Source organism: Bos indicus x Bos taurus, chromosome 1 (genome assembly GCF_003369695.1).
Source record: "Bos indicus x Bos taurus breed Angus x Brahman F1 hybrid chromosome 1, Bos_hybrid_MaternalHap_v2.0, whole genome shotgun sequence".
Taxonomy (NCBI): domain Eukaryota; kingdom Metazoa; phylum Chordata; class Mammalia; order Artiodactyla; family Bovidae; genus Bos; species Bos indicus x Bos taurus.
Window position 1 is genome coordinate 142,036,501 of NC_040076.1, and position 14,565 is coordinate 142,051,065.

Consider the following 14,565-nt stretch of genomic DNA (forward strand, 5'->3'; position numbering starts at 1 on the left):
AAACCCCTTTAATCTCCAAGAGGCACTAACTGAAAGAAAGTAGCTCAGGTGAGACCTCAGTGGCCCCAGGCAAACCAAGTTGGCCAAACTAGAGCCACAGAGCCTCTGACGTCAAACAGTCATCAGAACCACAACCCACAAAAGTAGACCAAGACCTCACAGTAAACTTGAACAGGGTGACCGTCTGTTAAAACTGAAGATGTCTGTCTCCTAACATGCTGGCCCAAATGCCCAGGATGTGATTAAAAATTTCTCCTCATACCAAGAACCAGGAAAATCACAAGTTTAATGCAAAGAGACGATCAGCTGAGAACAATCAACACAGAAATGAATCTGGACATAGGACTAGACATTGGAATTACCTAGTGGAAATTGTAAGGCAGCCTTCATCAACATGCTTCAACAGGCAATTCAGATTCTCCTGAAACAATGATAGCAGGAAAAAGACAGATCCCGGACGTACCATTGAAAGTGACAGGCCCGGCCAGCTTCATGAGGGCGATGTCATTGCCCAATCTCTTCGGCTTGTACTTGCTGTGGTAGATGATTTTTTCCACCAGATGGGAGGGGGCTGGACTGTCTAGCAGGGAAACAAGGCCCACCTGGATGGTCCAGGACTTGGGGAGGTAGAGACTGAAATGAGACAGCCCCAAGCACTTTCACCCACAGATCACAAGTCTCCCGAGAGCCAGTGCTAAGGAGGTGGCAGGAGGTGCCCGCACAAGCCCTGCAGAAGCGCAGATCCACCCGTGTGTCCCCTAGACAGGCCTTGATCTCTGCACCTCTGGGCATTTGAGAAATGAGCTCATCTTTCCATAATGGCCCATTCTCCATCAGAAATCGAAATAGAGGCAGGTGGAAATAACACGGACACTTGCTACTGTGTTTGGAAGTATTTTCTGTGGTTTTCTTCCACGCCAAACCCCCTAACAGAGATTGCTCTGGGGAGACCCCGCCCACCCCGCACCCCTCTCTCTCTCAGTCACAACATGGTCCATGGGAATGAGCTACGAGGAGGTCTAGGGGATTTGCATTGCTGGGTTTCCTAAACATGAGAGTTTCCTTCCCCTCTTTCTATCTTTTCTGTAAGAGCTGAAGGTCCTTAAAATGATCCTGGAGTCACCAATCCCACCTAGCTGACGGAGCTGAATCCACAGTGAGGATGGTCTGTGGACATGACCTTGTGACGATATGGTCTGTTTCACGCTTTCTTGACCTGCCTTGCTGCTGACCACCCAAATCAGCCTTGTCCCCATGTGGCCTGTACTGGACGGGGGTCTGTGGGAGATGAGAATGCCCCCCACCAGGAGGTCAGGAGAACTCACTCATAAACACAGTGGGCAGCTGTGACAACCCACAGTGGGGTGATGACGGACCCTCCGCACAAGTGGTAGCCCTGGAACTGCAGGCTGGCCTGCCAGGGCCACTGAGCCAGCGAGGATGTGTTTCCACCCACGATGCGGGGGCTGGAGCCCGTCCTCAGACCGCAGGCTGCAGAGGGAGAGGGAGCGGTGGGGCGGGTGCCTCAGGGGAGGGGAGGGGGCAGGTTGCCTGAGACGGGGGATGGGTAGGGTGCTGTGGGGTGCAGTGGGCACAGCCCATTGGAGCAAAGAGCTCGGAGCTAGCATCGACCTCCCCATGACACTCATGTCCCCAGGATGGTGACAGCGCTCCAGGAGCCGGGGAGCCTCATGAATGCAGGGGCTGACTTCTTCAGCTCCAGCCCTGCAACAAGAGCCCCCTGCCAGGGACAGGGGGCTCCTGCCCAGGCTAGGGCTGAGGGGTTGGACAGAGCAGGCTGTGCCCACTTTCTGGTGGGGGGAGGGGAAGGGTGAGTCAGGCTGTTGCAGTCACCACGGAGCGACAGAACTCTGTGCACTGTGGTCCTGTCTGCTGCTGAGGAGTCTCTCCAGGCTGCCTCCCCTGACCTGGCAGGTGGGGTCACAGAGCTCCCACCTGGCACCCAGGAGGAAGGGCCTGATGGCAGAGTGGTCCAAGCAGAGGGGACAGGAGCCTGTGAGCCAGGGCTTCCATCTGTTCCTCTCTGCAGTCCTGCAACTCTCACCTGAGCACTTCAAGGTAACCACGTGGCCCGAGGTACATCCCTCCCTAAAATGGAAAAAGAGTGTGTTTAATGAAACACCCTAGGCCTCAAAGAGTCAGGTACCACTGAAGCGTCTTAGCACTCACACACCCGAGGCCTGGGAACCAAACACTTTTTTTTTAACTTAAATCTTGGGTTAAAATAAATAAATAAATAAACTCTATTCCCCCACTCTTGAATACAGATTTCAATTTTTAGTCTATTAAAAAACAACCAAGTCATTAACAACCGGTGACCACAGTGAAGTATGGTGTATGTGTGACCACTGTTGAGTATTTCCAGGCTTTGTATAGCTAACGATAAGAGACATATAAAGAGCTATATTAGATAAACATATACTGGTATCATTTGCTTGTCCATTTTACCCCGATGTACTTCACTGGCCCCTGCGGGACACAGAATGTCCATGGGATGGTGTGACAGGCTCCTCTGGCACCAAATCCTTGCAGCCGGGGACACACGCATGTCAGACAGGAAAACCCACCCTGCGAACCCTCTGTAAATTCCTGCCTCTAGAGCCCAGGCCTGTCATTCAATCATGCAAGAAAAAGCTGATGTCACCAGCCCAGGGTTTTAGGACCCAAGAAATGAACTGTCCCTGAAAACTGCATGTGGGTCCAGGGGGGCGATTGTCAACTCCACGACGGCAGGCTGAAGACTATTGTTTCCTGGAGCAAAGGGTATACTCCTCTTGGGGTTTGGTCCAAGAAATCAGGAAGAGTATGGAATGTGGGTTCAGAAAGCCTGTGGACCTCCTTGCACAGGCAGGTGACCCCTCTAAGCTTCAGGCGCCTGTCATTTATGGATACCTCATTTCACCTTCCTTAGAGATCTCCTGGAGAAAGAAATGGCTACCCTCCCCAGTATTCTAGCCTGGGAAATCCCATGGACAGAGGAACCTGGCAGGCTGCAGTCCATGGGGTCGCAAGGAGTCAGACAGGACTGAGCGACTTCACTTTCACTTTTCACTTTCATGCACTGGAGAAGGAAATGGCAACCCACCCTAGTGTTCTTGCCTGGAGAATCCCAGGGATGGGGGAGCCCAGTGGGCTGCCGTCTATGGGGTCGCACAGAGTCGGACACGACTGAAGCGACTTAGCAGCAGCAGCAGCAGCAGCAGCATTTCACCTTCCTTAGAAGATCTCCTGGAGGAGGAAATGGCTACCCTCCCCAGTATTCTAGCCTGGGAAATCCCATGGACAGAGGAACCTGGCAGGCTGCAGTCCACGGGGTCACAAGGAGCCCGACACGACTGAGCGACGGACTGACTGACTGACTTACAAGTTATTTGGAGAAACATTTAATACAAATGGTGAACATTAAAGTACTTTGTAAATAAAGTTACCTTTCTTTCTTAATTCCTTTCTTTCTAATATTTCCCCTCCTTCCTTCCCTGCCTTCTTTTCCTAAACACATCTGCAGTGCCCACTGTGTGCCCAGCCAGTACCGCACTTACCTGCATCAGGTGACCACTTCATCACCCTTCCTCCGTTTCTCTGCTGGGCTGTATCTGCCTGGTTTGGGGTTAAGTTCCTGTACTCCAGCCTGGTGTGTCCACCCTATCTAACCAAACTGGCCAAGCCCTCAACCTGCACTTGGAGAACACAACCTCATGCTCAAACTCAGTGCATGACTAGACAGAGTGGACCCAGCACCAGCTGGCACTAACCTCGTGTACACCGAGTGGTGTAAAGCAGTCACTTTGTCGTCTGGCAAGAGGTGATTGATGGACACGAAGTCCTCTCGAAACTGCTCTTCGAGAGAATCCACTCTGAGGGTGTCTGAACTCACGTAGCTGCAAGCACATTGGAAATGCAGACCTGACCTGAGAAATTCCCTCTGTGCCCCAAATCACCCTGGGCTCAAGCCATAGTGTCAGAGGTATCACACTGTGTGGGGGGGAGGGAAGGTCCTGGTGTGCTCCTAAACCATCAGTGGCTTCCTTCTGCCAACCTAGCAAGGCATTTCAGACCTGGAAGAGTCTGGGACAGCCCCCTCCCTGAAGCCCATTCACCCACCCCTGGCTCCAGGCACATGGGAGAGAGGACTACTTCCTGATGTAGCTAGGTGGACCCCGCCTTGATGCTGCCTAAAGCAAGTCCCAGAAGGGACAGAACATGGAACTCATTGGGGTGTTTTCAGGTGGGCACCAAAATGGGGTTGCTGAGAAACCCAGGTAGGAATGGAAGATTTTCCCAGGCTGCCCAGTGCTGGTGGGGCTCCCGTTACAGAGAGATGGGCAGTAGACAGAGCGCTTTGTGGGGCTCCAGGACAAGTCAATGTTTGAAGGGCCAATGGAGAATGATGAAGAGGACATAATTTTTTTCAGACCAGGTGTTGGAAGAGTTATGACATAGCAGGACGTGGAACAAGCAAAAGACAAAGTTGCTGAGTTGCTTCACTCTTGAACTCACCAACTTATCACACAGGACTTCATCAGGTCGCTGTAAATGCAGAGGGGTGGGGCAGGCGGCAGGCACGGGATGCAAAGTCCAGCCGGGTTTGGTTTGGAGGAAAATGTAATCAAGGCCGTGGCACTGACCCTCCCAGCCTCCCCAGGTATTGCTCAACCCACTGATACAGCAGGTGCCAGGTGAAAGAGCCAGTCGTCACCGAGATGGAGGTCCCAGTGCAGGTGGACTGGGCTACAGGTGGGGCAGTAGGGATGACGCAAAGGGATCCCAAAGGCTGCTACTGGAATCCCACAAATCGTCAAAGTCTCAGTGGTAACAATAGCCATGACCGAGTCTTACAGGGTGTCCCTGTGGTCCAGGCTGGCTCTGAAGCACTCAGATACTTGAGCCTCACAGCGACCCTCTAAAGCGGGTACTATTATTAGCCTTAATTCTGAGGCCCAGTCACATGACAGGGCTGCGCGTGCACTGGGATTTGGACCCAGGCAATCTGAGTTGTCTGGAGAAGGAAACGGCAACCCACTCCAGCGTTCTTGCCTGGAGAATCCCAGGGATGGCGGAGCCTGGTGGGCTGCCGTCTATGGGGTCGCACAGAGTCGGACACGACTGAAGCGACTTAGCAGCAGCAGCAGCAATCTGAGTTGTCAGTCCATCTTTTCTTTTTACCACAGACCTCTGACACAGATGCTGTAGTACACAGGGATCAAAGGAGGGCTTTCAATAGAGAAGTAGAATAAACAAGAATGGATACAGAATAAATCTTAAAACTGGAGCAAGAGATAGGGAAGCAAAGAGTAAGTTTAGAGGGAAGAAAAAAGGACACTGCTGAGGTGATAGCCCAGAATCTCGCATCCACTGGACTTACCCTGAGAGGGAGCAGGGAATGACCATCCCGGCAGATGGGGAGGCGTGAGCAAAGGAATGAGGGGGCCAGGAAGTGTTGGAGCCAGGGAGGGGGGTCACTGGGCCCTTCTGCTTGATGGAGAGGAGGTCAAGGATTCCAGAAGGGGAAATATTCCAAGAGGGAGAGGCAGGGGAGGCAGAAGGGAAGAGGAAGGGACGCCCCCTAGTGAGGCCAAGAAACCACCTACCCAGGAGCAGAAATGTCCAAGGGAAGCTTTCAGCTGTGAGCCATGGTGGTGCGGCTTGTGTGTATATCTGGGTAATTGGTGCGAGTGTGTGTGTGTGTGTGTGTGTGTGTGTGAGAGAGAGAGATACGGTGTTGCGTGATGTGATATATGCATGGTGTGTAGTCTGTGAGTATGGTGTGTTTGCAGTGTGTGTGTGGTGTGTGTAGTGTGTAAGAATTGCATGGTGTGTTTGCAGTGTGTATGTATGTATGTGTGTGTGTGGCGTGCAAGCTTCCTCCAAGTCTACGAGGAGTTGAGCCTGTGTCATTTCTGAGGGCAATTGTGGGAGTGATTTGCTATCGTCATGGGCCTAGAAGTGCAGCTGATTCCTGAATTCAGGTCATTGCTGGAGAAGAGGAGGCGGGTCTCAGGGATACAGGCTGGAGGGCAGGTTTCACCGGTTTGGGAGGAAGGACCTAAGAATACGATACTTCACATTTTGCAAGTCCAGGGTCCCTGGATTCAGAGCACTGAGGTTTTGATGCCCATTTCCTTGGGTATAAACAGGGATGTTCACGTTCTGTGGGTAGTATGAGCACTCAGAGCCCGCATGCTTTTAATCCTGAGAATCCGGAGCAAAGGGGAGCAAGAGAAATGTCCTGGGCAGCTGCTTGGGAGTCTAAAGGAAGAAGCCAGGAGAGGAGAGGGGCTGCATCAGGGCTAAAATATGTCGACCCAGTGCGAAAAGTCACATGGGCAACACAGACGGCTGAAATGCAGAGATTTTACTACAAGAGTTCTTTTTCCTAGTTAGTGCTAAACAATTGTTTTAAATGATTAGACTTCCATTAAATTACTGACTTCTCAAACTTAACTCTCTGGGGTTCCTTGGGAAGTGGGACCAAGCAGGGTGGTGACTGGAAGCTTCCCTGCAACTGTGGTCAGAGGAACCGGGGGTTCGGTCTTCAGCTCTGAAGCTCTTTACTGAATGCTTGCACCTAGGATCCTCGCCTGAGATGCCTCCAAACATGCCATGCCCCTTTGTGTGTCAGGACCTTGGTTTGCGCATGCACCGGTGATGTCAGACATCGTGAGGTTGCCATGAGGATATTGAGGTGCCCTGTGGGTGCTCAGATAAACAGCAGCTGTCTGCCCACCTCGTGACCGCTGCTTGTGTCCAGCCTACCGCTGGATGCTCTGAATTACCTTGGAAACCCAAGCTGGGCACAGGCGACAGTCGCATGGTGACTCTTCCAGTCCTCCGCGCACACGGTCCTCCAGGTGGCAGCCGTGAACACCTGGAGCACAGCGTTCTGGCCACTCACACGGACTGGCCGGCACACAGGAAGACAGGTTGTTAGTGCCCCGAAGGGCCCTGAGACCCGGCAGAGTTTCTCTGAAGCCAGCCCAGATCCTCCTGTGCTGAGTCTGACCTTCCCCTGACCAGCATCCCACCCCCACAGGGCAGCCACAGTTCTTATCATCTGGACCTGAGTCTCTTCCAATTGCTTAAGGAGTCCCCCCAACTTAATTTAAGGTCCATATAAGGCCCTCCCTTAACACCCAGCCCAGAGTCTCCTGGGGTGAGTGCCAGTTGGGTCCCAGGTCTTGAGAATGGTGTTGCCTTGGACCCATTTCACAGATGAGGAAGGTCAAGGCCGAATTTAACTGAAGTCCTCCTGCTTCTACAGTGAAAAGGCATGACTTTACCACATCGGTACTCATCCTCCCCGTCTCTGCAGTCTGACACCCCGTCGCATCGAGCCGTCAGCTCAATACACTTAAAAGACGACCGGCACTTGTACTTCCCGGAGCAGTCAAAGTGGACTGAGGAAAGGAGAGGGGGTGTCAAGGAAGGGCTGCTTCAGTGTGCCCCACAGACAACCATGCACCTGCCACACAGCCTTGAACTTGCTCCAGAGTCATAAAAGCTGCATTGAAACGGCAGCCCTGCCAGTAACCTGTTCCCCTCAGCCCAGTTTCTCTTCTGGATTCCAGAGGGTGGGGCAGCTGCCCCCGGCTGTGTCTCCCTAAGTGGCGTCAAGCCACAACTCAAGATGAATTTAGACTCTGGAGACTCAAGGTCAACAGAGAAAGTGCATGGCTGCGGCTGACTGGCTGAGCCAGTTGAGCAAGAAGCCCTGAGGGTGGACCCTGGCCTCCAGTCTACCTCCTGTCATCTCTGACCCTGGGTGAGAAATGAGGGAACTGTGGACCCCAATGGCGAGCACGTGGAGAGTTAAACTGATCTGAGAGCTCCTTATTTGAGGAGTAAATGAGAAGTTGTTCCCTATTAGAGACCATTCAAATGATGCACTTTCTCCAAAGCTGCTTGCACCTTATTTGAAACCTGGCTTGGCCCAGCATGAATGGCCTCCTTGTCTCCTCCACCGGCTCCCACCCGCTCCTGCCTGTGGGTTCAGTTTCATCAGCTGCCTTTGGACACATCTAACAAGGCAGGCTCCTTAGTGACAAAGCCTCCAGCATGGCCAAAGGCTCTGACTGGGGCCCTCCAGAGTCCTGCAGGCAAATAAAGCTCAAATCAGCAAACCCAGAGAGTGTTTGCCTCAGGCTGTGCAGTGGCCCTGGGAGGAAAGGGGACCTTATGAGAGTCTAAATGCTTAACAAGTATTTGAGAAGCTACTAAATAATGGATGGTACTCACTGCCCAAACCGATGGCCAGCGCTAATATCAATGCAATTATCCCAATGACGATGATGGGAAAGAACTTCAATGGCAGCAGAGACAGGATCTGGGCAGCCACCTCATCGGCATCTAGAAACCAAAAAGTGGGGAGGGAAGAGCAAAAGGCCATGGCACTACAAATTTGAATGAAAGAAAACAAAATTTAACTATTCCTCCGCCTGTCCTCAATGCAGAGAATGTTCCAGCCGAAGAAAGCTGACTCAGGGGAGTGACGGCCTACCAGGGGCACGTTCTCTAAAATTTGAGCCCTATGCTCCCTGACTCCAACCCAGTTCTATTCATTCTCCACTTGGGGATGATCTGATGGGTTTAACTGTGTCCCCCTGACATGTTGACATGTTTATGCTCAACCCCTCATACCTCAGAATATCATCTTATTTGGACATAGAGTCTTTACAGAGATGATCAAATTAAAACAAGGTCATCAATATGGGCTTTAATTGAAAATGATTGGCATCCTTATAAACAGGGGAAATTCAGACACAGACCAATACACGAAAAGGGAAGATGATGTGAAAAGACACGGGCAGAACGCCAGGTGAAGACGAAAGCAGAGACTGGGGTGACTCATCTATAAGCCAAGGAAGGCATGATTATCAACAACCCCCATAATCTAAGAGGCAAGGAAGGATTTCCCTGCAGGTGTTGGAGGGAGTAATGCCCTGTCATCACCTTGGTTTCAGACTTCTAACCTCCAGATGAGGAGGTAATAGATTTCTGCTGTTTTAAGCCATGGAGTCTGTGGTGTTGGTCGCCCTAGGAAACGAATACAGAGGGGAGGTAGGACCCCACCTCTCCTACAGAAGAGGGCAACATGTAAAATCCAAACAGGGTGCTCTCAGGAGAGGAAGAGCAGGGACTTTTGAAAGGGTCACCAGATGGCATGCAGGTCATTCTCCACCAGTCACGGGTGCAGACACTGATGGCCTTCATTCCAGACCATCTCTTGGAGAGTCCCCCTGCCTGTGCTTGGAAACTCACAACTTGAAGCGAAGAAAGTGAAAGTTGCTCAGTCCTGTCCAACTGTCTGTGACCTCGTGGACTGTAGCCCACCAGGCTCCTCTGTCCATGGGATTCTCCAGGCAAGAATACTGGAGTGGGTAACCATTCCCTTCTCCAAGGGATCTTCCCAACCCAGGGATCAAACTCGCATCTCCTGTATTGAAAATTCTTTACCATCTGAGCCACCAGGGAAGCCCCCTCTGGCAATAAAGACTGTGGTTGTAAAATGATCAGTAGCATTCCAAGTTGTCCAAAACAGAAGAGAATTGGGAAACAAAAATGAGAAGGAGTGAAGAAATAATAGAAAAGGAGAAAAGTGTAAAGAAGAAAAGGGCACGGGGCGGGTGGGGGGAGAGAAGAATGAGGGGACGAGAGAAGCACACTAGGCTTAGTGCCAAGGGTGCAGAGCAGGGTGGAGGAACCACTGGCACGGCCCTTGTTTAGCCTTGGATGGAGGAGCAGGTGGCATGTTCCAGGCTGCACTCTCAGCACCCAGAACAGCAGTGGCCACACTGCAGTCCTCAATAAATGTTAGTAGATTGAAGGGAGGGAGGGAAGAAGGGAGGGATGGGCACATGGATGGACGGATGGATTGTTTCAGGATAATGAAGGCGGTTTTATCTCAGGGTCAGAGACCAGTTCTTTCCAGGATGACCAATTCACTGTCAGCAAAGCAGACTCCTCCCTTCTACCTTCCCTGCCCAGGAGGCCTGCCCCAAACCAGTCAGTCTCCCCACTGAGATGCCCACTCTCCAGTCTCACTTAAAACTCAGCGGGAGCCCTGAATGGCCGCTCATCCTCCTAACTGTTCTGTAGCTAAGAGGGAGATTTAGGAAGTAAGCCCTTACTGTAGATTCAAGTGCAAGTCATTCAGTCGTGTCTGACTCTTTGTGACCCCATGGAATTCTCCAGGCCAGAATACTGGAGTGGGTAGCCTTTCCCTTCTCCAGGGATCTTCCCAACCCAGGGATCGAACCCAGGTTGGCCACATTGCAGGTGGATTCTTTACCAGCTGAGCCACAAGGGAAGCCCAAGAACACTAGAGTGGGTAGCCTATCCCTTCCCCAGGGGATCTTCCCAACCCAGGAATCAAACCAGAGTCTCCTGCATTGCAGGTGGATTCTTTACCAACTAAGCTATCAGGGAAGCCCCAAAGAAAGTGAAAGATGCTCAGTCCTGTCTGACTCTCTGTGATCCCATGGACTAGTTCTTGAGGCCAGATTACTGGAGTGGGTAGCTTTTCCCCTTCTCCAGCAGATCTCCCCAAACCAGGAATCGAACTGGGGTCTCCTGCATTGCAGGAGGATTCTTTACCAACTGAGCTATCAGGGAAGCCCCTGTAGATCCAAAGATTTTCCTTTGGTTAGAACTTTTGTATCAGCTCACGTTTGCCCCTTTACAGCTCCTCAGCCGCATGCCCTGTGGGCCCCGTCCTGGCCCCCCTTCCTCCTTGCTGTCTTTGAGGGCAAGCTTGGAATAAAAAGCAAAAGCATAGTATCTCTCCAAAGAAGGAATGCAAATGACAAACAAGCACAAAAGACCCTTCAATCTCTTCAGAAATAGAAAGAAATAAAAAGCATATTAGACATAATTGTGTATCAACTTTGCAGTGTATTATTATTAGTATTATTCCGGCTGAAGTCCAGGCGAAAAGAAATAGGTCTCCACTTAACAGTCAATAGGAGTATAATTTGTGTAAACTTTTGGAAAGTCAAACTGGAAATATGTATTGGCAAAGAATCCGCCTGCAATGCACAAGACCCTGCTGGAGAAGGAACAGGCTACCCACTCCAGTATTCTTGGGCTTCCCTGGTGGCTCAGCTGGTAAAGAATCCACCTGCAATGCAGCCAGCCTGGTTCGATCCCTCGATTGGGAAGATCCCTGGAGAAGAGAAAGGCTACCCATTCCAGTATTCTGGTCTGGAGAATTCCATGACTGTATAGTTCGTGGGGTCACAAAGAGACACGACTAAGTGACTTTCATTTCGCATTAAAAAGCTTAAAAATGGATAGAATATTTGACCTATTAATTTCACTTCTAGGAATTTATTCTAAAAAGTCATCAGAGATGTACACAAATCTCTACAAACAAGTACACTTAAAGGCATGACCTTGATAATATTGATACATGGACACATGAAAATAGCCTAAGTACCCCCAAAAAGGAGCTGGTGAAATAGCAAGTGGTATAGAAATGCTTAAAATGATAAAGAAGAGGACTCGGCAAACTTTTTTGTGAAGGACCCAATTTAAATGTTTTCAACTTTACGGGCCATATGGGTCCCTCTCACCATTCCTCAACTCTGTAGACAGAAGCCAGACAAAATGTGAATAAATGGATGTCTGTGCTCCAATAAACCTTAATTTATAAAAACAGACGATGGGCCAGATTTGGCCCAGGAGCCATTGTTGGACAACCTTAAAAGGCTATTAATTACTTAATGCCATGGAAATATGAACATGATATTTTTAAGTTTCAAAAAAGCTTCAAAATTTTACAAATAGCATAAGCAGACCTCATTTTATCACTCTTTTCCAGCCAATATTGCAGTTTTCATAAATTGAAGGTTTGTAGCAACAGATAATGGCTAATATTATTTAGAAATAAGTTAACTGTTTAATTAAGCTAAAACTCAAGTTTTAACTAGGTATTATGTACATTGTTTTTATACATAATGCTGTTGCACACTGAATAGACTACAGTAGAGAATAAGTTTGACTTTTACATGTATGGGGAAATCAAAAAAGTAATATGACTCAATTATAATATTTGCTTAATTGGTGAATTAAGTGGTCTGGAACCAAACCCAAAATGTCTCTGGGTTCTCCCTTTATATGTCACTTTCAAAGGGAAACACAGATATGTTGATAGGATAGGAAAAAGGCAAGAAAACCTAAAAAATGATATAGTGTTATCTCTGAGTAAGAGTATAAAATTGTGGGTCATTTCAAAAAATCTTTTTGATTAACTGTATTTTCTAAATTTCTATCATGAACAATGCATTGACTTATTTTAAAAGAAAAGTTTTTAAAAGTTTTTACTCTTTCCTGAAACTAGGAATTAATCACGGAGAAATTTTCAAAAATGAGCAGAAAAGAATATGTAAACTGCTATTGGTTTTCATATGATATATATTATACAGTACTAGCAACAATTATATGTCAAATGATGCCAAATGGCCATGTAGATTATACATCTACTTGATGCAAAGTTGTAATCCTATTTTAAAAAAGGGGGCGGCGTGTTTATAAAACCAAGAAAATACAAGGAACAATACATGTCTCTCTCTGCGCTGTAGATGAGCATGTACTTATAGACAAGGACACAGAGAAAATAAAGAAGATAGAAAACCCAGCTAAATGTTGGTGGCCAGGTGATTGCAGGGCACTTTTTTCTTTAATTTGCACCAATGCTAATTTTTGAAAAGTGTTTAAATTGTGTATCTTTTCCCTTACACACCTCTTCTCCCACCTCACATTCATTTACATCAATTGTCCAAGTGGTTTAGAAGGAATCATATGACAGCCCCCTACACTGTGCTTTCTGGAACCTCAGCAGAGCCCCCACATGTCACTCTGCTTAGCCCCCAGTTCAGTCTTCCTGACCACATCCGGGACCAGGAGCCTCAGATTCCTGTGACAAGTTCTGATAGGTTCTTGCCAAAAGGATCCTAACCAGGTATTAAGGAGCCCACCATTTGCCCAAGCGTTTATGACCCATTTACAAAACCAACTTCCCTTCCTTTAGTTGCTAGAAGCAACTCCGTCACTTGCTGTTGAATTTTAATCTAGGCATCTGACACCTTCAGGGGACCCAGCTTATTTTAAGTTTTCTGGAGGGGCTGGTGACCACTGATTGTCAGGACTTCCTGGAGATCTCAGAGATTTCCTGGCCAGGATCTGACCCCTAACTTCCCAGGAGAAATTGGAGCCTCAATTTCTGAAAACTTCCATCCAGAAAAAAACCAATTGTCTCCAGGGAGTTGTTCAAAGAGGCCTGAACAAAGTGAAGGCCTTTTTAATGCTCCTTCCCTCTGGGATTCTGCAAACCCGAGGAAGTGGCCTGTGGATGTGAGGACTCCTGGGGAGATATTTCTACAAGGGACCTTCAGCCACATGGATCATCCATATCTGGGGGGTGAGGTGGGGGCAGACATCACACCTGGTCCCGCTTACCTGGTACAACAGGACTTATTTTCAAATCGTCAAGGCCGAAAAGTGATCTGAAGGAGAAGGGGGCTTCAGCAGCAGGCGGGTCGTTCTCCCCCATCGTGACTATTTCAGGACCTCGGAGGCCGGGCTCCACCTCCACCTCCACCTCCTTCTCGGGAAAGAGCAGAGAGTACTTGCTTCTCTATTTAAAGTATTCACATCAAAAGAATCTTTGTTGAGAGAAATCTTTGAAATCTGACAATCCACATAAAACGCACTTGGTCCCGATAAATCAAAACTATTTGTCCGGGGAGAATGCATCTTTTTTTTTTTTTTTTCTGAGCCCCAGCAGATAACAGAGAAACGTCGAGAGAGAGCAAAAAACTATGAACATAATTCTTCCAAACATGATTTTCCCAGTTTGCTCAACCAATTTTCAGCTCAATTGAATAGCACGTCGTTAGAGATATGCCGGTTTATAATTTAGAAGTCAGTGTGCCGTAATTTTTCAGAAGATAAATTACTTTCAAACACTTTCCTCCTGTCTTTCATCCCCTATAAACTTGACCTTTTGCCTGCACAGGTGATAACACATACCGTAGTCATAAGTTTTGATACTTACATGATGTCCGTGTCCCTAAAATGCAGACAGCACCAGGGAAGGGACGGTCATCCCCAGTATTTGGAGCTTCCCATAAACACAACCCTTTCCTGGCTCGCACAGGCTTGACCTAATTAAGGATGGGAGTATCCTTGGCCTCTGGGTGCCCAGGCCCCCCTTCCCTCGCAAAGGGAGGAGTGGCTGGGCACTGACCATAGGCTTGCACCAAAGCTACACTGGGGCTCTGTTCCCACCAAAAGAATTCCACTTGTCGCGAAGCTGGACAGGTGAGAAACCTTTGGAAGTCATTTCCAGTAACTCAAAGAAGGATGGAGGGGGCAAGGAAGGGGCCTAATGTTCCCAACGAAATTCCAGCTTACTCTCCCAGGACTCAGGCATGAGTTCCCCAGGAAGCTGCTTCTGCAAAGAGCTAAAACCTAGAACATTCCAACAGTCATATAAACATAGATATGTAGATCACCCATTGTTATTTTCCGTTTACTTGTAACATTTGA

General features: G+C 48.9%; 1 protein-coding gene across 1 annotated transcript; it reads right to left on the bottom strand.

Annotated features, from left to right (window-relative positions):
- Positions 1–309: 309 nt before the first annotated feature.
- Positions 310–13,603, bottom strand: TMPRSS3 (transmembrane serine protease 3). The gene is made up of 8 exons (XM_027552662.1): positions 13,474–13,603; positions 8,254–8,364; positions 7,299–7,415; positions 6,795–6,918; positions 3,774–3,899; positions 2,066–2,109; positions 1,326–1,491; positions 310–633 (listed from the first exon to the last, which is right to left on the bottom strand). The coding sequence occupies exons 1-8, from the start codon at positions 13,565–13,567 to the stop codon at positions 390–392; spliced, it is 1,026 nt and encodes a 341-aa protein (XP_027408463.1). The 5' UTR covers positions 13,568–13,603; the 3' UTR covers positions 310–389.
- Positions 13,604–14,565: the final 962 nt, after the last annotated feature.

Excerpts from the sequence above, each read along its gene's own strand:
- TMPRSS3 (XM_027552662.1), bottom strand. The coding sequence starts at position 13,567 with ATGGGGGAGAACGACCCGCCTGCTGCTGAAGCCCCCTTCTCCTTCAGA. Across the intron at positions 7,416-8,253 it reads GCTGGCCATCGGTTTGGGCA|TCCACTTTGACTGCTCCGGG; the intron begins GTGAGTACCATC and ends TCCTTTCCTCAG. Across the intron at positions 2,110-3,773 it reads CACCACTCGGTGTACACGAG|GGAGGGATGTACCTCGGGCC; the intron begins GTTAGTGCCAGC and ends TTTCCATTTTAG.